This window comes from Homarus americanus, unplaced genomic scaffold, assembly GCF_018991925.1.
Source record: "Homarus americanus isolate GMGI-L3 unplaced genomic scaffold, GMGI_Hamer_2.0 scaffold6317, whole genome shotgun sequence".
Lineage (NCBI taxonomy): Eukaryota > Metazoa > Arthropoda > Malacostraca > Decapoda > Nephropidae > Homarus > Homarus americanus.
In genome coordinates this window covers 16,542,085-16,569,170 of record NW_024730668.1, presented here as the reverse complement: position 1 = coordinate 16,569,170, position 27,086 = coordinate 16,542,085, and the positions used below count along the sequence as shown (strand labels likewise).

Below are 27,086 nucleotides of genomic sequence, written 5' to 3'. Positions count from 1 at the left end.
ACCAGACCTAAACACTAATCGACTACTTATTCTCTCCCCATACTCCCCCTCCACCATCCCCCCACTCCACTCCTCCCTCCCCCACCTCTTCCCTTCATCCCTCCCCCAAGACTAACATCAATCGAACATTCCATCCCATCACATTACCTTCCCCTGCATTCCCCAACACACCCCCCCCCTCTATTCTACCCATGGCGACGAATTGGACTACTGTAATGAACACTCACAGAACCGACAACATGGCTCCTCCCCTTTGTATTTAGAGTTAAAACCTTTACAACAAAGGTCAATCCCACGTAACTTGAGCCGGATTAAGATATGTGGAAAAAACAAGCGACACCCATGGCCACCCCCCTACCCCAACCTAAAATCATAGCCACCACGTCTCTATCTCCATCCGTTTCCCTCTATCTATAATAAAAAGTGTAACCCTACTCAGAAAAAATAATGATTGGACCCACCAAACAAATTAAAGATGAGGTGCACCCCACCCAAATAGGGATGGGCCCTCCATTTCCTTTCGCCTTCTTTTCTCCACATCCTTTCCTCCCTCCCATCGCCCCAGTCACCCCAACCTACCACCCAATACCATGCAGTGGGCAGAAGGATGCACACTTTCTCTCCTCCTAAAAGTCTGTTCCGTTTAACCCACATTCTTTCACTACTAAACCTTCTTCCCCCTTTCCTATATTTCGCTATCGTTATCGGTATCTCCCGCCTCGACGCCGCCATTTGTAATGGTTGCCTTGCGTAATTTGTAAAATCCACCTCACAGCTAAACGTAAACCGAAAAATCCATATATGTATAGAAAACGTTTTTATATAGCGAAACCTAACTTAATGTAATCTATTACAGTTATATGTAATCTGGGACGAACATGTCATAGCTGAAAATTGTCAAAGAAATATGTAAAGCAGTGGAAAACCAGATATTTTGATTATCAGCGAGGCTAACTTCCTATAAACAATTAATATTTGACGATTGGCAAAAGTTCTGGGAAAATGAACCAACAAGTCATAAGCTAAAAATTATCAAATCATCAGTTTATCCTTGGTCACCATCAAAACAATCCTCTCGACATCACGAAACTATTCTGAATCGTCTAAGAATTGGGCATATGAGATTGAGGCATGGCCAACTCATGTCTTCCCCTAATGGAGCCCCACCTATATGCTCCAACTGCCGAACACAAATAACAGTCCAACATATTCTCATTGAATGCCCTATTTATAATCGGTATCGAACAATGTGCTTCACTAACCCTACAATGTAAGATATTTTAGCAGAGACCCCAAAATTTTCCCTAAGTTCAGTTTTGACCATTTTGAAATACTGTAATCTCCTCCAAACAATATAACACTAAATTATAGAAACACAAATATATGTTAACTAATCCCTCTGGCCAGCCTTAGGAGAGACTCAAATGGGTGTCATGGGTCTGGTTAAACTAAATCTTGATGATGATGATGATTATCAGCGAATGTTCACTCTACAGTCGAAGGAGTGGTGGTGGAGGTTTGGGGGGGGGGGAGGATCCACTTGTAGTTCACTATGAATACATGAAATAGGAAGGGTTTCTTGGGCAGTTGATCCTAAAAGATTTACCAAAACGTTATGTCAGAGTAATAATACTTAACCTAGGTGTTACTAATACCATTAATTTACTCTATTATATAAAAGCCTGCATCAATTACCACAAAATAATATTACTCTGCCATTTCAGATATGCCTGCAGGACGAGCAAATTCGTCGACAGTGATTGTTGAGCGAGGCCAAATCATCGGGATGTGGAGAGGCGGGGCAACTGTGCCGAACATTGCTCTCGAAGTGGGGAGGAGCACCAAGACGATTAGGAGCTGGATCCACCGGTGGGAGGAAGAGGGCTCAGTGGAGACGAAACCTCGATGCAGGAGGCCATGAGTAACGTCAGCAAGGATGAACGCCATGATCGTGGCAGCTGCAACGGCATATCCAATGCGAACATCAGTGGAGCATACAAGAAATCTGGGCCTCAACTGCCATCACATGACGACGAGACACCGACTTCATGAAATCGGGATCGACTGCCATATTCCAGCTCACAAAAGTTGGCTAACACCTACTCACAAGGAGTGTCGACTCGGCTTTGCATTGGAACACCTTCCACACAGAAAAGAATACTGGAGAACCATTATATTTACCGATGAAACGGTGTTCAGGTGAGTGGGTGCCGAAGCAAGGCAGTGCTGGCGGCCCCCCCCAACACGCGCTACCATGAGAAACACATTCAACATCGCGCAGTGAGTGGTAGGGTGTCAGTGTCATTCTGGGGTGAATGTGGGCACATGGGCCAGATGAACTGGTCAAGATCAATGGCCGTTTCACTGGTGCGCAGTATGTAGACATCCTGGAGCAAGTGCTAATTCCTACAGTTGGGCTATGGCAGTTCCAGCCCCCCACACTATCAGGATGGTTCATGACAACAGTCCCATTCACACCAGCAACATAATGAAGGACTACCTCCAGTATCACCCTGAAATTGAGGTCATCGACTGGCCAACACTAGGGTGTGATATTAATCCTATTGAACATATTTGGGCCATGATGAAACGTGATTGGGATATTGGGGAGCAGCGAACCTGTGCAGCAATAGAGGCCAAAGCTTACGACGTGTGGGAGAGTATACGTCGACGACCAGGGGTGTGCCTGAAGCTGGTCGACTCCATCCCTAATCACCTTGATGAAGTCCTGAATGCAATGGGTGGCTGGACCAAATACTAAGATGTGTGTATTGGTGTATTGTTTGGATTTTAGTATTGTTTGTAAATACAATTAATATATATTAACTCACCTACAGTGTTATCTTAAATCCATGTCCTTAATGATGTCTTAAACTATATCGCATGAAAATTCATAACAAAGTAACTTAACAGCCACAAATTATGTATTGTGTGGTATACAATGATCTGTATGACACGTCGTGGAATGTGTTGTCTTATAACACAATATAATTATATAGTTACAATTGCTACCATCATTGAAATGCTCATGATGTTCAGCACACAATATTAACGGTAACTGAGCACACTCCAAAATATATGAAGCTTACATATTGTGGTGGGGTGTTTAAACACTGGAGACCTAATGACGAGTTGTCTAACTCCTGGGTCTTTACTGTGGGTGTTCCAGTTATGGGTTGAGGAAAACCCATGCAAGACCATGAATAATGCTGCCACTGCCACCTTACGTTCCCTTACGAGAGGAGAGGTTGGCCAAAGCCGTATTCTTCTCTATCAGCAAGAGCTGAGAATGGGATGTATAGAATATGTCGAGGTGACGGTAACCCGAAACAAAGATCATATGGATTCGATGTGGGTCACTGAGCGTTGCTGTAGTGGTGGTGGTGTAGGTGGGTGTGTGTGTTGTGACGGGTGGCCAGTCCCCGCACCTGCCCCCCCCCCCCACACACACGGGCTTTCAAGGTCATGAGGGGCAGTTGTTGGAACTTGGAAGAATTGGAACAGTCACCTAGATTAAGTCTGAATACTATTTTACAATACTGACAACTTTTTCACTCCACTCATTTTAACATAAATATATAATTATATAATATTGCATATTATCACAAATATTTACTAAGCAAAGGATGGGTGGAATATAAATAAATATTACCATAATCTCTTTGTCGGAATAACAACAAAATTGTGATGTGGCCGCTGAGTAAAACTAGCTGACCAAGGCCCTTCACCCTGATCCTTGCATATTTCACTTTTATCCTTACTATATTCCACTCTTTAAAGTATCATTGTGACCTGAGCGGCAATAAGCACCCAGGGCACTGCACCTGTTCCATGAATTCGTAACCATAAAGAAACAACTGTAAGACAAAACGTAGTTAAAAAGGCAGCTTGAAATTATGGTGGTATAAATAATAAATAAACCACTCTTTAGTGAACAATTTAAGACCATATATCATGTAGCGCTCTGGTTGAGGCCAGAAGGTTCTTTTCCTTTAGCCTTTATTTATGTTTGTAACTTTTTCTTCTTATGCATAATTCCAAACCCCAGCCATCCTACCCTCCAAAGGGTCTTGCACCCCAGAGTCCATAATCTTCCAATTACTTGTACAAGAAATCATAGCTTTTCCCTAAATTTACTGCAGCCATCAGTGTCAGTGACAATTCTAAATACTGTATATGAATGCTCGTCACAAGACGTCATATATGCCGCACAGTTGTAGAAGCATGCATGTCCGAGTGACATCATAGGGAATAATATGGGGAGGTGAAAAGCTGGGGCCCAGGGAGCTTTGTCACACATCTCCACAGAAAATAACGTTTTCTATACTGCTGTTCTAACACCTGAGATACTGCTACGTGCAGTAATATTTGTTCTACAGGACTATACTAATTATGCTGCTTCAACCTCGTTTTATCTTTCGGTAACACTGCATTACAACTTATATAATTCAATCTTATCATTAATAAAAACCATCTCTGTCACATTTCTCACGTTATCAGTACCGTGTATAGGGCCGTGATAATGCTCCACTCTCAGACAACCTGCCTCTCATCCAGCCCCCATCTCCTCTATTCCCCCCCCCCCCACACACACTACAGTGGGCGACATCTGTTGGCCGACCATAGCATTTCCCCCACCTGCTTCGAAACTTCAAACTCAGGTTATTCGAACCCTCACTGTGGCTGGGTAGTGGACACGACTTTTGTGCACGATAGTACATTCACATCGAGGCCGAAGTGTGCATACACATCTGTGTAGGTATTCAGGATCTCCTATAGGTCATGTTCAGTGTGAGCGACTAGGATGAGGTCTTCTGCATACCGAAGTAAAGTAATGGAAGCTACCGGCACCTTTTTCCTGCCTGGAGTCGTTTTTTGTTGCAAAGTCCCTTCATCTGGTACTAGAAGTCCACCCCGCCAGCTAAATATGCATTGAAACGAGTAAGGAAGGCAGCCAAGAAAATGGAAAAGAGAGTTGGTGCTAGTACACATCATTGTTTTACCCCCGTTTGGATGGGCAAGAACTCAGGCTAGGTGCCATTGTGTAGGACACTGCCCTTCATGCCATCTTGGAGTTAACTCACAATGGCAATGAATTTTGGTGGGCAGCCAAAACGGCTTAGGATCCACCAGAGGGCTTCTCTGATGACCGAGTCGAAGGCATTAGTAAGGTCAATGAAGGCCATGTACAGGTCACGACGCTCTTCTCTGCACTTTTCCTGTATCTGGCAGGCAACAAAGATCATGTCAGTGGTGTCACATGATGGTCTAAAGCCACATTCAGATTCTGGGAGGAAGTTTTCTACCTTAGGAAGACGACTGTTTGCGAGGACTGTAGCGAAATCCCATGGTAGTTGCTACAGTCTGACCGGTCTCCCTTGTTCTTATAAATATTGACAATGGAGGCATCTTGAAGAGCTTCGGGATTTCCTCCTTTTCCTATATATTCTGCAGGAGAGAGTGGGAAGCAGAGGTCCTCCTGCTTTATACACCTCGGCTGGGATTCCATCAGACCCTGTTGCTTTGTTGTTTTTCATCTGTTTAATGGCAGTAGCTACCTCATCCAGGGATGGAGGATAGCTCAGTGGGTCAGCTTTGGGTGCTGAGGGACCTGCTGGGTAGTCAGGACATCTATATCGGTGTTCCGGTTGAGCAGTGAGTGGTAGTGCTCTTTCCAGCGCTGAAGGAGGCCTTCTTCGTCTTTAATTAGGGAGTTACCGTCGGATGAGTGGAGGGGGCTGTGCCATGAGTGATTAGCCAATAAAATGTTTTAGTGGAATTGAAAAATTCGCGAATCTTGTGTTGATCTGCAAGTTCTTGCGTTTCACATGCTTTATTCTTAAACTAATCATTCTGTAGATTGTGAAGTTCACACTGGGCCGCCGCTTTCTTCTTGTGAAAGGCATCAGCTTTGATCCGAGACTGAGGGTTCTTCTGCCATTCAGCTAAAGCTGCACGTTTATCATCGACAAGTACGTCGATTTCCAGATCATTTTCATCAAACCAGTCCTGGAGTATTCTCTCGATCTGGCCGAGGGTCTCTCTGCAGGTTTTTGTCACGACTGTGTCGAGAATACCCCATTCAGCACTGGGATTTGGGTTGTTTGTTGTCGGGTTGTTTATCATCCCATGTTCAAGCTTCTCTCTGACAGCATGAGCTACCGCTGGATCCTCCAGACGCTTAGTGTTAAAACCAATTCTGGAGGTTTGTTGCCTTTGCCATTTTGGGGTGACGTGAAGGGAGAGCTTGGTTTTGACGAGCTGATGATCTGCATTACAGTTGTCTGAGCCATGCATGGCTCGGGTGATGAGGACATCTCAGCGATTTCTTTCTCTGACAATGATGTAGTCAATGAGATGCCAATCTTGGGATCGTTGGTGTTGCCAAGAACCCTTGAACTTGTCGGCCTGTTTACACAAGTTATTGGTGATAGTGAGTTGTGTTCAGCACATTTGCTGAGGAGGAGTATGTCAGCTTCTCTGCCTGCTCTGGCATTGATGTCACCTAGGAGCACAACCTTATCTTCTCTTGGGATAGAGGTTAGCACTCACGCCAAGGTCGGCATAAAAGGCCTCCTTGATGTCATCCTCTGCATCCACTGATGAAGAAGGTATGACGTGAGTGATTCAGTGGGACTTGGAGCGTCATGAGGCGCTCGTTGGTCCTAACAATCATTTCAGTTAGCCTATGTAGGATGGATTAGGGAATGGCAAAGCCAACTCCGTAAATGAGGTTCCTCTCCGCAGCAGGCTTACCCTTCCAGAAGAAGGAATAGCAGGATCTCTGTTCTGTGAGTCGATCCTCGTCTGAGAGCTGGGACTCACTAATGGCTGCTATGTCGATGTTATACATAGACAGCTCTTTTACCACAAGAGTGGTTCATCTTGCAGGACGCTCATTTGTGTCAGTATCCAGAAGGGTCCTGACATTTCATGCAGCGACCATAAGAGGTTGTATAGTTTGTTTTTGCTTTGATCTGTGATTATGATTGATTTCGGCAGCATAAGGATGACCTTACTGTGTGCGGTGTCCAGTCATTTTTTTTTTATGCATGCTATGTTTAGGGGACCTTATTTTAGCCCCTTCCCCATGTTGGGTGAGCAGAGCAGCTCCTGGGAAGGGCTGCTAAATCGCACAGACAGGGCCGGATTCCACTGCTGCTTAGATCCCAGCGTATAAACAGCCATCTTATCTATGCCACATATGTGTAGAGCTGTGACTAGTGATTCCCGGCAGTCATCTCTGCCTGTCCCCGGTAGCCCACTTTGTTGGGTTTCTTCTTAGTAGCCTGTCCATCATGCATCGTCTTCATCCGCCGGTGTAGTCGTTGGGTTCCCACGTTGGTCACCTCTTCCGCCTATAATGCCGTTGGGACTTACTGGAGCTTTGTAAGCTTGTCTGCCTGAAACAGGGTTCCATAACAGATTTTTCTTTCGGGATTTGCTCCTGCACCCTTATACCTACCAAGGTTAATCTGCAAGACAGCGGGGCAGTGGTTGGTAGGCGCCAGGACGTGTCCACATGCCAGTGGGCCTGTGCGCCGTCCCTCTGGGGACCACTGCTGCTCCGAGATCCTCTGCTGGTCTAGCCTGGGCCCACGAGGCACCCGGTTACCGTGTGTTGCCACGAGGAGGCACAGCAGGAGTCTTGATGGTGAAGAGGCTGTGTACCAACATGGGAAGACTTAGGCACCCACACACTATCAAATGTTTGTCAAACATGATGTTTGACCATGCATCATACATCGCCACACACTTTACAACTAGAATGATCAAACTTCAGTTGGTGTCTGGTACGCGCCGCCTCAGCACTGGGTGACACCATGAGTAAGGAGGCAGCCTGTATTGCTATTATACTTGCTCTTGAAACAGAGACTTCAAAGAAAAAAGAAAAACAAATTATGGATGAAGGAATGGCACAGAAAAAGACCCAAGTTCTCTAACGACGCCGTATTAAAGGAACTAGTGGTATCATCTCCTCAAGATTATAAGAACTTTTTGAGAATTGGTAATGAAACTTTCGTTGAACTGTTGGAGAAAGTGACGCCATACATAAAAAAGAAGAGGACACAAATCTTGAGAGATGCCACAGCCAGTCAAAGACTCTAGTACACTGTTGCCTTGGTCGCAGTAGGAATGATTTCTTTCATCTTTTCCGTTAATTTCCCATAAAACTCTTGTTAAAGAAATCTATTCTTGTAATCTTCACTTTTTATTTGCCTCAATGATGAAAACTGCTTATAAAGTTCAATAAACTCTCTCCAAATCTCATGGGAGCCCCGTGCGCTCACCATGGCTACTGCTACTCGACTGAGAATGTTGGATCATACATTTCCACACACTATCCAACATGTTTGACAAACGTCGTGTTGGACGAGAAAATATCAAACTTGTTTAATCTTCTTCAAACATGTTGGTCATACCTTCAAACTTGCCCACACACTTTCAAATTGTATGATCAAACACCATGTTTTACAAGCATATTTGATAGTGTGTGGGCCCCTTTTCGCAAGGTTGCTTCCTGTTCACCACGAGGGCTAACCAGCGGCGGTAGCTGAAAGCGAGAGGAAGCAAGCAGTGCTTTTACCTTAACACTAACATAATGCTGCCACACTAGAAGCATTACACCACCCTGTGCACACACACACACACACACACACACACCGAGTTACTCAGTGTTTACTCAACATTCATACTTCCCAAGCTCACCTGTGCCGACCCTACCTGCTCTTCCTCCCTAAATGCCACACAACGTGAACACCTAGAAAAAGTGCAAAAGAGGGCATGCAAGATTATGTTCTCCCCTTCCTACTCCACATATCAAGAAGCGTTCAACACACTGACCCTCTCGGCTCTCTCTGACCATCACCACGACCTCATCTACAAATTTGGTGAGAAGCTTCTGCACCATCCTCGACACCGGCTCCTACTACCACCTCAGATCCCTAGCCCGAGAATTGCTGTTCGACACCACAACCGCATCCAGCCCATACGTGCACAAACTGATCGCTATAAGAACAGCCCAGTCCCAACCATTGTAAAAATTATCAATAACTTGTAATGAACCAGTGTGTTCACTCCCAGTCAATCTTATCGTTTTGCACTGTCAGTTTGTTGAAATGCCCTGTAGCTTGAGCTTCTCCCCACCTAGTTATTATATATCATATTTGTATCACTTATGTTACTTGTATATTATTGGTCAATCAAGAGACCCATTGCCCAATTATGCAACTGTATATTTTCAACCTTCCGGCTGCCATGCTCTTTCAATTAACGTTATTATTATTATTATTATTATTATTATTATTATTATTATTATTATTATTAATATTATTATTATTTCACACACACACACACACACACCTTTTCACTTGTGTTCATATAATTTCGCAATGTATATAGTAATTTTTCTTTTCTTTACCATATCTAATGTAAATTAAGGTAGCCGTGTTACAGCGCGGGCTGGGGACATTATAGTCAGTAATTATCTCGCTGTGTTGAGAATAGATATTTCCACCCAGTGTATAACGAATCAGTTGATGTTGCATTACTTGGTGTTTCTGTAGCAACAATAAACACAACAAACACTTTACTGTGTGCCAAATTAGACGCTGCTGATTACAGCACCGTGCAGTATATATACCTGACATCTTATCAGTCCATCGCTGTACACCGACCACATGCTGCACCGCGCGCAATGGCCGAGTGCAAATTGGCCGGGCAACATGCGACGTTAAACTCAGATTCTCATAAACAATACCCCTGAAATTTAAACCAATGTACCAAACTATACCTTTCTTGCCTGTCACGAAACACGCAACATCCACAGAATTCATCATACACAATGTTTTTTGTTTTGTTTTCTAAAGCGAATTTGTTTGAAGCGAAACGAACGAAAACAGATGACAAAAGAAGTCCGGAACTTAATTACGGACATAAATTATTTAAACAAAGTAGTAATTTAGACAGAGAAATACAGAGGCAGAGCGCCGCACACCTAGCTACTAGCTAAGACGCAGTACTCGCCTGGAAGCTATAAATAGATGTATGCTAATTATGCTTCCCCAGGTAGTGGCGGGTTTTAGTTCAGACGTTTTACTTGGGAACTTTTTGGCTGCGAACGTTGAAGCCTGTGATATTTCTGCTATGACAGCCTAGGGCACTAATGCCTGGATCTAATTACTGTGACGTTTGATCCGACAATTGAACTTATAACTTTTAGCTTAGGAAATTTGAGCCTGGACACTTGGTTATTCGATGTAGGCGCTTTACTTGGGGACGCCATGACCCTGATTGCTGACTTGGGACGTCTCGGTCTGAACGCTGTGGTACTTTATACATGAGAGTCTGGCTATGGTGTTTCCTAATCTTGCTAGGTTCCTGTGTCGCCCTTCCCCCCACCCAGCTAATGTTATCTGAATAACTGTTTCTGTAAGCCTAACGTTCTTGCTTCTATACACTGCAACATTTATACAATACTTTAGAGTAAATAAGGAACTCCAGAATAGAATGCAGAGAACAAATTGAGGTAAAGTTCACAAGGCCGCTGCTGGTCTCTCAGCTGGGCTGGTCTATAATCTCTGAATATTTCATGCCTGAGAACGCATTAAATATTGATGATCATCGCGCATGCGCACACACTCGGAATCGAATCCTATTTCTACTTTTGGCTATTTTATATCTAAGGGTATTTTTGTCCTTTTGATTCATAAAGTAATAGAGTTTTGGGGCTAAAATAAAGTAGGTTGTAGTCCGTGGTGTGAGTTTGTGTCATGGACGAGGCGTCGATGAAAGCGTGTGTGTGAGGGAGTGTGAGCACTGACGGTTGTTCCCTTCATCACTGAAACCTCTCGTTCATAACAATCAGACAGGCGGGTAATACCCCACATTCCCCCGTGGCACTGATCATTTCCTCAGCTGTAACTCTATCTCGACCCCACAGTTTGAAGAACGAAGGGGCATGTTTAACACGAGTCTGATTAGGTCCAAGAGACTTACAGTTCTAGTTTGGACGCAGTTTTGTTCATTGATATGATTTGTGACTGGATATTTGGTTTCAGTAATACGGATAACCTAACTTAAAGTATTTACGAGTTAATTAATAATGAACTTACTAATTGATTGAAAAGTTAGACAGGGAGTAAGACAAGGCTGTGTTTTATCTTCGGTATTGTACAGTATACAGAGTATTCAGAATTCTTAATGAAAGAAGCTTTAAATAACAATGAAGGGATAAAAGTTAATGATAAAGTAATATCAAATGTACACTAAACAGATGATACTGCTCATATCTCGGACAACAAAGAGTCGTTAAAAAAATTATTAACAGATGAGTGGAAAAGGGTGAAGAATATGGTTTAAGAGATAATGCTGCTAAGACGAAAGTAATGGTTGTTTCCAAATTGGAAATAAATCCTAATATAAAAATTATGATAGGGTACTAAAACAAGTGGAAAATATGTACGTATATTTGGGAAATATTATCTGTGTTCATAGATGTACGAAAGAAATCAAAACAAGAATAGGTCAAGCAAAAACATTTGAGGATACAAAAGACCTAATGAAACGGGACATTAAATTCAATTTGAGAAAAAGCCTGCTGACGTGCTATGTATGGCCAGCAATGTGTGAAATAATAAATAATAATAATAATAATAATTCACTGTTATTGAAAAAGTTACTGCAGCCCAAAGGCTGAAAATATACATTGGACATAAATGACTTATTACATACATTGGTGGTTTAACAAAAGCCTTCATTAGAGAAAGGTAAAGAAACATTCAGTGAACATACAGATTAATGTAGGTGTTGAACAGCAAACACGTAGTGTAGTAACTCCCTCCCAGATGGTGTTAGGAGGGACCTCACGTGATGTAGTAGTTCGCTCACAGATAGTATTATGAGGGACCTGACTTGGTGTAGTAGTTCCCTCACAGATAGTATTATGAGGGACCTGACTTGGTGTAGTAGTTCCCTCACAGATAGTATTATGAGGGACCTGACTTGGTGTAGTAGTTCCCTCACAGATAGTATTATGAGGGACCTGACATGGTGTCGTAATTCCCTCACAGATGGTGTTTTGAGGGACCTCACGTGGTGTAGTAATTCCTCCACAGATGGTGTTATGAGGGGCATCACGTGGTGTAGTAATTCCCTCAAGGATGGTGTTATGAGGGACCTGACAGGCTGAAAATATACAGTTACATATTTGGGAAATGGGTTACGAATTACAACTAATATACAAGTAACATAAGTGACACAAATAAGACATATAATAACTTAGATGGGGATCAGCTCAAACTACAGTTCATTTCAACATAGTGACAGTGTAAGGAGCAGTGTTTACTGGGAGTGAATACACTGATTTATTACATGTTATTGATAATTTTTACAATGGTTGGGACTGGGCTGTTCTTATAGCGATCAGTTCGTGCACGTATGGGCTGGATGCGGTTGTGGTGTCGAACAGCAATTCTCGGACAGGGGATCTCAGGTCGTAGTAGGGGCCGGTGTCGGGGATGGTGTAGAAGCTTCTTACCAAATTTGCAGATGAGGCCGTGGTGATGGTCAGTGAGAGTCGAAAGGGTCAGTGTGTTGAGCGCTTCTTGATATGTGGAGTAGGAAGGGGAGAGAAGTGTAGTAATTCCCTCAAGGATGGTGTTACGAGGGGCCTCACGTGGTGTAGTAATTCCCTGACAGATTGTGTTATGAGGGGCCTCACGTGGTGTAGTAATTCCCTCACATATGGTGTTATGAGGGGCCTCACTGGTGTAGTAATTCCCTCACAGATGGTGTTATGAGGGGCCTCACTGGTGTAGTAATTCCCTCACAGATGGTGTTATGAGGGGCCTCACGTGGTGTAGTAATTCCCTCACAGATGGTGTTATGAGGGGCCTCACGTGGTGTAGTAATTCCCTCACAGATGGTGTTATATGAGTGAGGTGTGGTCCCAGGTTTTCTTATCGTAGACGGATTAACACATTGCTGGTTGTTGTTGGGTCTCACGGGCAGTTATCACTGGGTACCTGAGACCTCACTGTGTGACGGTTAACTTGGGTACGACTCGGCTTTTACTGTTGAGTTGTTCTCACTGACTTAAGCACTGTTCACCTCTGTTCAACACTGGTTCCATTCCTTTCCTAAATGAAATTGTAACTTCTGGAGATAACTTGTTGATATTCCGGTGGGGAGGAAGGTTCAGGGGAGGGAGTTGGTATGGGCCAACTTAACAGTTGACCTGGCTGCTCCCAGAGGTGCTCCAGGTACGTCTTGACCCTTCGGTGGTCAAGGATGTAGTGTGTAATAATAAATAATAATAATAATAATTAACGGTTTATTGAAAAAGTTCTGCAGCCCAAAGGCTGAAAATATACATTGGACATAAATGACTTATTACATACATTGGTGGTTTAACAAAAGCCTTCATTAGAGAAAGGTCAAGGAACATACAGTGAACATTCAGATTATTGTAGGTGTTGAACAGCAAACACGTAGTGTAGTAACTCCCTCCCAGATGGTGTTAGGAGGGACCTCACGTGGTGTAGTAGTTCCCTCACAGATGGTGTTATGAGGGGCCTCGTGGTGTACACCTCACAGATGGTGTTATGTCACGTGGTGTAGTTTCCCACAGATCATGAGGGGCCTCACGTGGTGTAATTCCTCACAGATGGTGTTATGAGGGGCCTCACGTGGTGTAGTAATTCCCCACAGATGGTGTTATGAGGCCTCACGTGGTGTAGTACCCTCACAGATGGTGTTATGAGGGGCCTAGTAATTCTCACAGATGGTGTACCTCACGTGGTGTAGTAATTCCCTCACAGATGGTGTTATGAGGGGCCTCACGTGGTGTAGTAATTCCCTCACAGATGGTGTTATGAGGGGCCTCACGTGGTGTAGTAATTCCCTCACAGATGGTGTTATGCGGGGCCTCACGTGGTGTAGTAATTCCCTCACAGATGGTGTTATGCGGGGCCTCACGTGGTGTAGTAATTCCCTCACAGACGGTGTTATATGAGTGAGGTGTGGTCCCAGGCCTTCCTATCGTAGACGGATTAACACATCGCTGGTTGTTGGGTCTCACGGGCCATTATCACTGGGTACCTGGGACCTCACTGTGTGAAGGTTAACTTGGGTGCGACTGTTACTGTTGAGTTGTTCTCACTGACTTAAGCACTGTTCACCACTGTTCACCTCTGTTTAACACTGGTTCCATTCCTTTCCTAAATGAAATAGTAACTTCTGGCGTGAACTTGTTGATATTCCGGTGGGGAGGAGGGTTCAGGGGAGGGAGTTGGTATGGGCCAACTTAACAGTTGACCTGGCTGCTCCGAGAGGAGCGCCAGGTACCTCTTGATCCTTCGTGGTCAAGGATGTGTGTGTGTGTGTGTGTGTGTGTGTGTGTGTGTGTGTGTGTGTGTGTGTGTGTGTTCCCACACGGGGTGGTGAAATGAGTCTAGTGTGGAAGCATTATGTCAGTGTTAAGGTGAAAGCATTGCTTGTTCCCCCTCGCTTTCATCTACCACCGCTGGCTAGCCCCGCGGCGAACAGGGAAGCATAAATCTTCCCCTGACAGTACACAGCTTCTTCACCATCAAGACTCCTGCTGTGACTCCTCGTGGCAACACACGGTAATTGGGTGCCTCGTGGGCCCAGGCTAGACCAGCAGGGGATCTCGGAGTAGCAGTGGGCCCCAGAGGGACTGTGCATTGGCCCACTGGCATGTGGACACGTTCTGGTGTCTAACAACCATTGCCTCGCTGCCTTGCAGATTAACCTTGGTAGGTATAAGGCTACCGGAGTAAACCCCAAACGAAAAATCTGTGGTGGAGCCCCACAACAGGAAAACATGCTTTCAGAGCTCCAACAAGACCCCAATGGCAGTATAGGCGGAAGAGGTGACCACCATGGAAACCCAACGACTACACCGGTGGACGAAGACAATGCATGATGGACAGGCTATTAAGGCGAAACCCAACAACTGGCTTATCGGCAGTCCATTGCAACTCTCCCTCTCCCCAGTCGTTACAACACTTGCACCACTAGATTAGGAAAAGGGAGAGCCAAGATGTGTGGTTGCAGCCTGCGCGCCTGCCTCACCACATAAATCAACTCACGCGCAGCCATCATCCAGCTCATCATAACTCTCATCATCATCAAAACCCCTATACCCCCCCAAAGTCCTATGGTGACGGATGAGTGGCGATGGGGGCAGGCAGAGATGACTGCTGGGAGTCTCTAGTCCAGGGGTGGCCAACCTGTCGATTGCGATCGACTTGTCGATCGCAAGATCTTCTCTTGTCGATCGCATGGCAAAGTTAAACTTAATGATCCATCCTTCTTAAACTGCCATACAAAAATCCTCTTCAAATTTTACTCATAATCATCTGGATATTATATTTGTTTAGATATTTTCTGGGAATAGATTATCATTATGGACACATCAGAGCGATACATACAAAAAAAACTTCGACTGTGCCATGCTGTGTGTGGCGGAACCTGATAGGAAGTGTTCGCGTTCATACGGGCCGGTGCTGGCTGGTTCCTGGTGAGGAAACTGATCAGCAAGTTGTCATTAGTTTTAGGCTAAAACTAGGCAAGTATTTGCTTTTATAAGTTTACAAATGCGCGTTAAACCTTGTATTAATGAATTTGGTAATGAAAAAGTCGACTTGATATTGAGGAGTCTTGTCAAAAGTAAAGAGAGAGAGAATCATACTTGGCAACCTTGCCCAGCGAGCCTACACACTTGTCACCAACATGCAGTGATTTTCAGTCATCTGCAATACTTGGAAGTGTGAGGTGATGCATCTTGTTATGGAAAAGTCTTGGGTGATTACGAGAATTACTGACTTTTTAGCTTAGCGACAGTTCTCGCTGCAACCCTAGAGTAGACAGAAGTGTCCCATACTAGCCGATGACAATTGCTTATAAAAAAAAAAGTTAAGAACGTTAAGCTGTTACGTTAGTAATTCTCGTATTCATGTAGGAAAAGTCATGGAAAAAAGTAATTCTCGTATTGACGTACGACTTAATCTTTTCCAAATATAGGTTATTGGCCTTCAACTGAACAAAAAATGAGTTCTGGACCAAATGCTAAAAATACCCAAATTTACCATTTTCACAATGAATGGGAAGAAGACTATTTTTTTACCATGAATAATTTGAAGTGTCTGTGCTTGATCTGCCATGTGTCTCCAGCTCTAGCTAAGAAAGAAAATCCTGAAAGACATTTCAAAAGTTTTCACAAGAAGTATGATAATGATTTCCCACCCAAAAGTGAGCTATGAAAGAGGAAAGTTCATGAACTGAAATCACAGCTTACTGCACAACAAACTCTTTTTACAGACGCGAGCTCAAAATCAAGGGTAGCAACCATTGCATCCTTCACGGTGAGTCGATTACTTACAAAGCATAAAAAACATTTCAAGATGGAGAAATATTCAGAGGCCTTCCTAGAAGCAGCATATTCGTTGTTTGAAATTTTCAAAAATAAGCCTGAAATACTGTTTTCTATTAAGGATGTTCAGTTATCAAGAAACACTGTCATGAGGCGCTGTGAATTCATGGCTGAGGATTTGGGTGAACAACTGAATAAAGACATACGTGAGTGAGTGTTCTTTTCATTACAATTTGATGAGTCTACTGATGTGGTCGATACATCACAATTATGTATTTTCATTAGACTGGTGTTTAAAGACATGAGTACCAAAGAGGAACTGCCGAAAATTCTACCATCAAAAGGAAAAACTCGGGATGAAGACTTATTTCAGACTTTCAGTGATTTTGTTAATAGTACACAGTTGCCAGTAAGTAAGCTCGTATCTAACAATACTGATGGGGCACCTGCATTGGCTGGCCGTATCAGTGGGTTCATTGCCCTGTGCAGTAGGGATGATAGGTTTCCTAACTTCTTTTTTGGCCTCAAAAGATTGGCCTTTTGATCACAACGAAGTGTGGCTGTTAGATTTAGCTATTTTAGATGACATGACTGCTATGCTGAATAAACTAAACTTAGATCTGCAGGGGAAAAATAAAACTATAGTTGACATGATTAGTCCTGTGGCTGCTTTCAAGCAGGAACTAAAACTAGTGTCTTTGCAGCTGCATCAACATCAACTACGAAACTTCAGAAATATGATGTCTGAACTAGAAAACCAAGGAAAAGACTGTGACCAGTTTGACAGTGCTCGATATATTGAACAGGTACAAAACCTTGCCTCATATTTTGACAGACGGTTTCAAGATATAGCAACAATAGAACCTGTTGCAACATATATGTGTTTTCCATTTGGTAAAAATCACAAATGTTGAAGGTATTGCATCTAGAATGGCATCAGTATTTAACATGGACATATCTGAAGTCGAAAATGAGCTTCAGAAGCTTAAAAATGATATTCAGATCAAATCCAGGGCAACAGGAGGAAGTTTCTAGAACCTTCTCAGTGAAGAAAAATATCCCAATGTCAGAAAATGTGTCATGTACCTCACAGCATTTTTTGGGTCAACCCACCTTTGTGAATCAACATTTTCACACATGAAACACATCAAATCCAAATACCGATCAACAATGTCAGATGAACACCTGGATGAGGCTAGCTGTCATCGCCTACAGTCCTAATTACACAAGGCTGGCAGACAACATGCAGTGCTAACCATCTCATTAGTAAAGTAAGTTTATGATCTTGTCATGTTAACAAGATATAACAATTATGGAAAAATATTATTTGTCTCTCTCTCTCTCTCTCTCTCTCTCTCTCTCTCTCTCTCTCTCTGCGAATCTGTGTATTTTATGGCAATGGGTGAATATAAGGCTGGTAGATCGCGTCAGGGTAACTGTGGAAAAAGTAGATCACATCACACAAAAGGTTGGCCACCCCTGCTCTAGTCACAACTCTGCACATAGGCGGCACAGATAAGAATAGGTTTATGCACTGGCATCTAGGCAGCAGTGCAATCCGGTCCTGTCTGTGCAACTGAGCAGCCCTTTCGAGGAGCCACTCTGCTCACCCCACATGGGGAGAGGGCTAGAAAAGGCGCCCTAAATATAGCTTGCCTTAAAAAAAAATCCTGATTGGGCAACCGCACCCAGTAAGGTCATCCTTATGCAGTCAAAAACACAAGCAAAATCACAGATCCAAGCAAAAACAAACTACACAACTTCTTAAGGTCGCTGCATGGAATGTCAGAACCTTTCTGGATACTGGCACAAATGAGCTTCCTGAAAGAAGAACTGCCCTTGTGGCAAATGAGCTGGCTGGGTATAACATCGACATAGCAGCCATCAGTGAGTCCTGACTCCCAGACGAGGGTCATCTCATAGAACGGGGGTCTGGTTAAACTTTCTTCTGGAAGGGTAACCCTGCTGCGGAGAGAAACCTCATCTATGGAGTTGGCTTTGCCATCCGCCAACGCATCCTAAACAGGTTAACTGAAATGCCTATTGGGATCAACGAGTGCCTCATGACGCTCCGAGTGCCACTGAATTACTCACTACATGCCTACTTCATCAGTACATACACCCCAACACCAGATGCAGAACATACGCCCCAACACTGGATGCAGAGGATGACATCAAGGAGGCCTTTTACGCCGACCTCGACAGAATGCTAACCTCTATCCCCCAGAGAAGATAAGGTTGTGCTCCTTGATGACTTCATTGGTAGCACATGCTTTCAAAGAGCACCTCCAACATGGGCTGATAAACAACCCAAATCCCAGTGCCAAATGGGATATTCTCGACACTGTTATGACAAAAACCTGCAGAGAGACCCTCGGACAGATCGACAGAATACATCAGGACTGGGTTGATAAAAATGACCTAGCAATGAATGTACTCGTCGATGAAAAACGTGCTGCTTTCACTGACTGGCGTAACAACCCCCAGTCTCTGACCAAAGCTGATACCTTCCGCAAGAAAAAAGCGGCGGTCCAGCGGGAACTTCGCAATCTAACGAACAACTGGCTTAGAAATATAGCATGTGAAGCACAAAAATTTGCAGATCAGCACAAGATGCACGAATTTTTCAATTCCACTAAAATATTTTATGAGCATATCAATCTTGGCACAGCCCCCCTCCGCTCATCTGACGGTAACTCCATAATTAAAGATGTTGAGCATACCATTAACTGCTCAACCGAAACACTGATGTGGATGTTCTGACTACCGAGCAGGTGCCTCAGCATCCAAAGCTGATCCACTTCAGCTATCCTCCATCCCTGGATGAGGTAGCTATAGCTATCAAACAGATGAAAAATAACAAAGCCTCATGGCCTGATGGAATCCCAGCCGAGGTGTATAAAGCAGGAGGACCTCTGCTTACCAGCTGTCTCCACTCTCTCCTGGAGAATATATGGGAAAAGGAGGAAATCCCCCATGCTCTTAAAGAGGCCTCCATCGTCAATATTTATAAGAACAAGGGAGACCGGTCAGACTGTGGCAACTACGGCGGGATCTCGCTGCTGTCCGCAGCTGGCAAGATTATCGCGCGAGTCCTCCTAAACAGACTTCTTCCTGAGGTGGAAAACTTCCTCCCAGAAACTCAATGTGGCCTTAGACCATCACATGGCACCACTGACATGATTTTTCCTGCCCATCAGATACAGGAAAAGTGCAGAGAACAGTGTCGTGACCTGTACATGGCTTTCATCGACCTAACCAAGGAATTCGACTCGTTTTGGCTTCCCACCAAAAATCATCTCCATTGTGAGGCAACTCCACGGTGGCATGAACGGCAGTGTCCTGCACCATCCAAACGGGGGTTAAACAAGGGTGCGTACTGGCACCAACTCTCTTTTCCATTTTCTTGGCTGCCTTCCTTACTCCTGCCAGCGCAAATTTAGCCGGCGGGATGGACATGCGGTACCGTATGAAAGGTCTTTTCAACATAAGACGACTCCAGGCAGGAACAAAGGAGTCGGCAGTTTCCATTACTGAACTTCAGTATGCACACGACTACACACTTGTCGCTCATACTGAACGCGACCTACAGGAGATCCTGAACACCTATGCAGATGGGTATGCATGCTTTGGCCTTGAGGTGAATGTACGTAAGACTCAAACTCTCTTTCAGCCTGCCCATGGTTCAGCTAAACCTCCACCATTCATCCAGCCTAACGGTTCTACCCTCTCTAATGTTACTCACTTTCGGTATCTCGGCTCCCACTTGTCTACCACCGCGGACATCGAAGAAGAGATTCAGCATCGGGTCAGAAGTGCATCTCAAGCCTTTGGCAGACTCCGAAACCGTGTCTTCAGCTGTAGGAAGCTGAAATTATCTTCAAAGTTGCACGTATATCGGGCAGTGGTCCTCCCCACCCTGCTATATGGCAGCAAGACATGGGTTACATACAGGAGGCACATCAAGGCACATGAAAACTTTCACTAACGTAGTTTACGTTCCATCCTCCTAGTTCACTGGGAAAACAAGAGAACAAATGACTATATTCTTGCTGACACCAACTGTAGAAACATCGAGACTACCACTATCCATGAACAACTACGTTGGACTGTCAATGTTACTGCATGGACGACAGTAGACTGCCAAAGCAGCTACTTTACAGTCACCTAACGATTAGTAAACGTAATGCTGGCGGGCAACTGAAGAGGTATAAGCAATGTCTTTAGAAAAACCTGAAAAAGTGCCAAATCGACCCCCTCACCTGGGAGACGATTGCTCCACACCGTAACACTTGGAGGAGCACCACACAAAAAGGTGTCAATACTTTCGAGTTAGCCCAACTGCATAACGAGGCAGACAAGCGCCAACGCCGGAAAGATGCTGCCGCCTCCCCCCCGCACTAGATGTAGCTCCCCACATGTGTAAATTCTGTGATCGACCCTGCCGGTCCCGTATCGGCCTCTTTAATCACCTTAAAACTCACCAACCTAGCTGGATGATCGTTATACTCGATTCCGAGTGAGAGCAAAGTAGTAGTAGGTCAGGACTGTTGTGTGGGTCAAGAAGAGTGGACATTTTCATCTGACACCAGAAAGGGGTTAGACGCCTTTAAAATGTGCTGTTATAAGGGAATGTTAAGAACAAGCTACACTGACAGGAAAACAAATGAAAAAGCATTAATATTGGCAAAACCTTCAAGAGCAATACTTATAAATTTACTGAAAAGGGAAAATGAGATACTTTGGTCGTATAATTAGAGATGGGGGATAATAACAAAAATACTAATGGGCAAAGTAGCGGGTAAGAGAGCCAAAAGAAAGCCGAGACTGGGATGGACGAATGATATTAAAAACTTGTGTCCCTAGAGATATGCAAAATCTCGGAGGATAGGTAAGAAACATCCCGAAAACGTTTAGAGTGGAGGACTGGTCGCCAACCCTCAGATATGAAGATGGTACTTTTTGATTGGCAGGCAGGAGATATTGTAGTTTGGATTAGCTTACGAGGCTTACAAATGGTGTAGTCTTTAGGTTGTTGACAGCATCTTAATGATTGAATGTAAACTTGTATGACAATTTTACTTAATATTTATTTATCTGTGTTTCTGTATGTGTGAGTGAAATTTAGTTTACTGTACTTCGGAGAAATATACAATAATACGGAACAGCCGTTTTATTTTATTTACTTTAAAAACTAAATAATTACAACTACACACTGATAAAAGTTATGGTGATTTTATTAATTATTTAAACAAAGTAAATATACTGTATATAGATACTAGTATAAATATAGATAGTTTACTTACAACAATTTTACTTTTTCAATTCGGAAATAATATTACAGCTTCATGTACAGGGATTTAAAAATGAAGTGAATCCTCTGAGCAAAGTCAAATTAAACCAAGTCAACCCACACACAGGAGACGGAGCTAATTATGTGATGTCATTGGCCTTAGTGGAAGAAAACGGTAGTAAGGAAGGACTCGTATATTATCACGGGTGAGACCACCCCACTGTATTGGAAGATATTCTTGCGATTTGTCCTGATTTTCTCATCCCCAAGCACACCATCTTTCTGTGAGTCACTTGAACTTCTCATGTAATCATTATTGTTTTGATATTCATAGTCTTATTATTAAAAAAATATTATAAATATTATTAATAATCCTCTTCTACTCTTTATTTTTATTTATACTTTTATGATTTTGCTGCCAGTATCAGTGTAAAAGCAATTAAGTAATCATAGGCATGTGGGCTAGCTATTTACTGGGGGGGCAGTAGGAATACAAGAATTAAATATATTAAAGAAAATAATAATTGTTAATGATTATAATTATCAACATTCTCTCTCCCCAAGCTATTACAGTAAGTCAGTGAATACCCGTACAAGTATATATGTGTAGATGTTTTCAATTTATCAATATGGCCACTAGATATATTACAGTTTCAAGCAACAACTAGATACTTGTCTCTCTGCATCCGGTTTCCTAGCTGAACATAAGACTTAAGGAAATTTAAATTTAAACCTTTGGAAATCGATGAAAATATCAAACTTTTATCATGTAGTCTGTAATTTAATATGCATCCAAATACAACGCATTTATCAGGCATTGTCACAGACCTTCACACCACGACGGCCAGCTGCTAACTGAGGTCCCACCATAGGCACAGGTCACCCACCATATGACGTCATGTGCAGCAAAGGACGAATTTTCGACTCGAAATGGGTTGACTTGGTATAATTAGACTTTGCCTCCGAGGCTTCACATAACTCTGGATGGATGTCGTAAACGAACACCAACGTCATGCCAATCATTAACGGGATCTTACATCAAGCGGAGCGAGTAATTATCAAGGGTATATCGTATATCGTATACGTATCGCTGAGATAGCACGAACTGGGGTGAGCTAACCCACAGTATCACCATGGGTTAGGCGCCATGAAATAACAGGTGCTACACTGAAACTTACACTCACAAATCTCTTACTATAGGTGGACGGGGGGGTTCTATTGCCTGCAAGTCCCTTGATTTGAAACCTTAATTCGGTGTTCAATCAAAGCAATTTACATATCAGTAATATGGGGGCAGATCCCATGTAGACCGATATATAGTATATTGCTGTAGCTATTCACTCTAATATCAAGTACTATATGCTTAGTCACTCTTCATAAAACAGACATATCATGAACAACATGAGTTGGCATATTGTGAAACTCGGTATGAATGAATCTCAGTTACTACAACGAAGTATTGGTGAATGTCCGTTTTGAGGTCTCTCTCAGTTTTAGTTATCATGTTCTGAAACATTTTCATTTAATGTATATTTCGATGCTTCAATCCAGCACGATACACACATTAATATAGCTTAATTGATTTCTTGTTATATATAAGTATCTAGTTATTCTAGTATGCCATACAAGGATGTTTCCCTCCCCAAATCTTGCCTCCCTCCCTAGCTGTTGCTAATATGGCGAGCAGGTGTACTAACTTTATGATGATGCATTGGGCATCATATCAAAACATTTCGTCTACCGTTTCAAATTGTAGCGACGGTAAATCTAACGATACTTTTTTGGGGACTGGACAGCAAGGATTATAACCAGAATTTTATCCTTGGAGTACAAGTAACTCAGTCAGACTCGATTGACGGCAACTTAGGTAAATTTGGGTTTATCGAATAAATACATCCATCTTGGAAATTATCATTATTATTAACAGCTATAGTACCATCACCAGCATAATGATACTGCTAATATTACCGGTATTATTATTTGAAGGTATGACATTCCATCCCGTCTATTTATCTGTTTCTGCACGATAACACTATAACAGATTATGGTAGGATCAACAAACTTGGTATGTACCCGAGTGCATTGTAGATATTATTATTGAATTATTTATATTTAGTAGTAATAGTAGCTGTACTGTTATTACTGTAATTGATTTCTATATTACATTTTTCTCCTCTAGATCCGTTGCCTATGAAGTTGCGGGCGCTACCACAGAGCTTCTGGCTACAGCCCAACAAAAACAACAACCTGCCGCCATCTTGCTCCACCCTCCCTCCCCTCATCCTAGGCAAGGACTCCAGCGACGTGATTGGTTAGTTTATTTTTGGCATCTATGCGCTGATTGGCTTGTAACTCAATGCTTTTGTTTTTAAGAATTGTTGGGACAAACTATGAATAATTGTTAAAATATGAATGAATAATAGTACCAGTAAACTAAATGCTGATGAGAATAATGATACAATTATAGATAATTATAGATATACAGTAATAGTAAGACGAATGATCACAACAATTAATATTGTAGAATATTATTCAACTACTACAACTACTACTAGTACTACGTTTTTTTCAAAACAAATATAATGGCCTCCAGCCTCCCCCAATAGCCATACCTTTGCCACCATTTTATTACCTTAATATAAAATATCCTAATACATACGTAGCTATCCTAGCTGTGTTCAGTTAGTTGAGCTGCAGAGCTATGCGGCATTCAGTGACTGTAGCCGCATAGTCAATATCTGCAACTGTTGTCGGCTTTGGGTGCCGATGCTCTCGTTCCCCTGAGGCAGAGCAAAGCCGACCGAAGGAGAGAGAAGGTCAGTCGACATCTCATCCAGGCTGTAACATAACTTCTGGGCTGCTGTTCTGTTCGGATATCACCTCCGCGAGTCTGGCGCAGAAGCATCTTGCACTTGGTCCCATCCCACCAGAGGTTGTGAACACTAGAGGAGTGAAGCTGCCTTGATCAACGTTCTGAATTCTCTCCCCATATGCCCTTATCTTTTCGTTCTCGTTACCCCTGTGTGCACCATCGAGAGCTAAGTTACGGTGACATGCGGCCGTGGGAGAAAAAATCCTACTGTCGAAGAAGGCTCCCTGTCCGCTTCCAGAATCCTCGAGCACTGACGTCAACACGGTCTTCGTTGGATGTGTTTGAAGTCCTATGTTGGAAAATCTCACCGTCCAATGGAAGGCGGGTCGGTTCTACCCTGACATCACGGCAGATTTCCTTTAACATATTTGCTGTTAGATCCCTTACTTCGTCATGCCTCATGCATATGAAACTCCCTTTCTTGCACACCATGGCGTGATCAACGTCATATGCTCCACCTACACACAGCCTGTTACTAGACTAACCCCCACCTCCTCTATCCCCCCACACACACACTACAGTGGGCGACATCTGTTGGCCGACCATAGCATTTCCCCCAGCTGTTTCGAACCTTAGAAAGTAAGGTTGCCATATTTGAACATTAAAAAGAGGACGCTCCGAAGACATCCCCCCTCCGCCCGGCACACACAGGCTAATATACAACATACGTGGTATAGAAATCTTAAAAAAATAAATAAATTACCTTTGCTAAAGGCTGAACATCTTCATTCCCTTAGCTGCAGTCTTCTTCCCCCACTGTGTGTGTGACTTTATGTGCCCATGCATACTTTTCTGTAGATCGGATCTTTTTCAGTATTGGCAGATTGCTCTTTAGAAAGGTTTAGAAGTTGTGGGGTATTGATATTTTGGTTCACACTCAGGATGGGATGGAGAAAGGAAACTCACAATGTGCTCTCTGTATACATATTGTATTGGATGTACAGTGCAGCTTGGTGCTGGAAAGTGGCAGCGTGGTTACAAGCGTGATGTAGAGAGAGCTGGTTGATGAGGGTTCTCAGAGGAGGACAGGCAGCTTGAAGGGCGGCATAGTCGCCGGCGGGAGCGAGGGCCGCCAGGCAGGAGCGGAGGATGAGGTGTTGCTTGCTGCGGCTGTAGGTAGAAAGAGAGAGGTCACCACGAGGTCAGGTCTTTTATAGCGGAGGTAGGCGTGGCTTAATAGTTGACCACCGTCATGTAAGGCGGCGCTGGTTGTCCTTGAGCACGAAGCATACACTGGTTAATTCGCGAGGTCGGCTACTCAGCGACAAACAGCGTTTGTAGGGGAGGTATCCACTACAAAGTCACTGCAAGGTGTTTCTCGAAGTTGTACTGTACAGTCAGAATGCCTTTCATTGTTTCAACACTCAATTTGTTCCTTTCCTTTGTCCATTGACTTTGCATCAGTGAAAAAACTCTTTCTACATTTGCATTGTGAGATGATATAGCAAGGAAGAATTGTGCATTCTTAGCAATTCTGAGTGGCATTCAGTGTTCTTTGATTTTTCAAAGTATCTGGTCCACTTTTTATGTGTTGTCAGATTACTAAATTCTTCATCACTCTTGTAATTTTCCTCAAACTGCTTCAGGTTACCAACTTGGTCAAAACACTTCATCAACTTCTATCCCCTTATCAATCAAATATTTGATAGCTAAGTTGGCAACACCATACAGGCGTACAAGTGACATCAGCTGACGAAAACTGAACGAGATCTCTACAGTTTCCACCTTCCCTCTCTCTCTCTCTCTCTCTCTCCCGTCATTACAGTTTCATGTTTTTTTCCGTGGAGAAAATGATGGAAGATGAAATTCCGGACTTTTGAAGAAATTTAAAAATTCCTTCCGGATGAAGATTTCGTGACCTAAATGGAGGACATGTCCGGGAAAATACGGACGTATGGCAACCCTAGACTCAAGGCTATTCGAAACCTCACTGTAGCTGGGTAGTGGACATGACTTTTGTGCACGATAGTACAAGTGTCACGCTGAATTACACTTTTAATTATAGTTGAAATTAACTGTAGCTCAACTTGGATTTTTTTTAACCAAACAGAAATTCGTTTGAATGACCTCACAACGGTATCACTCGGTGGTCAGTCACGTGTTCTCTCAACATCTGATGATTCATTGTCTTTGGACCGTCATATTATAGTAACTCCCTATATAGTTTAAAAGAAGATAAATTTTTCTTTGCTTAATACTTGCTGTTGTCTTGAGAAAAGTAACTCATAGCTTAGTTTGCACACACACACACATACACATACACATACACATACACATACACATACACATACACGTCATACACATAAGCCCATTAGGACCGTAACCTCCACTAGGAAACCAGAGAAACCCACCCTTGACAGACCGTAACATTACACTGAAGTTCCACGGACATAGTATGATCTCCCGTCTCTACTGGTATCCAACGTCACTTCCCTAGCTAACAAGTTTGACGAGCTGGTAACTACAGTCAGGTCAGCCGCTGCGAGCGTCGTTGCCATATGTGAGGCTTGGCAAATTGTGCCTGA

At 43.3% G+C, this 27,086-nt stretch overlaps 1 protein-coding gene across 1 annotated transcript in view; it reads left to right on the top strand.

Annotated features, from left to right (window-relative positions):
• Positions 1-27,086, top strand: part of LOC121867101 — a 176,096-nt gene that overhangs the window by 45,629 nt on the left and 103,381 nt on the right. The window contains exon 2 of the mRNA XM_042366858.1: positions 23,869-24,000. Coding sequence (XP_042222792.1) covers positions 23,869-24,000 — 132 coding nt within the window. The remainder of the gene's footprint in view (positions 1-23,868; positions 24,001-27,086) is intronic.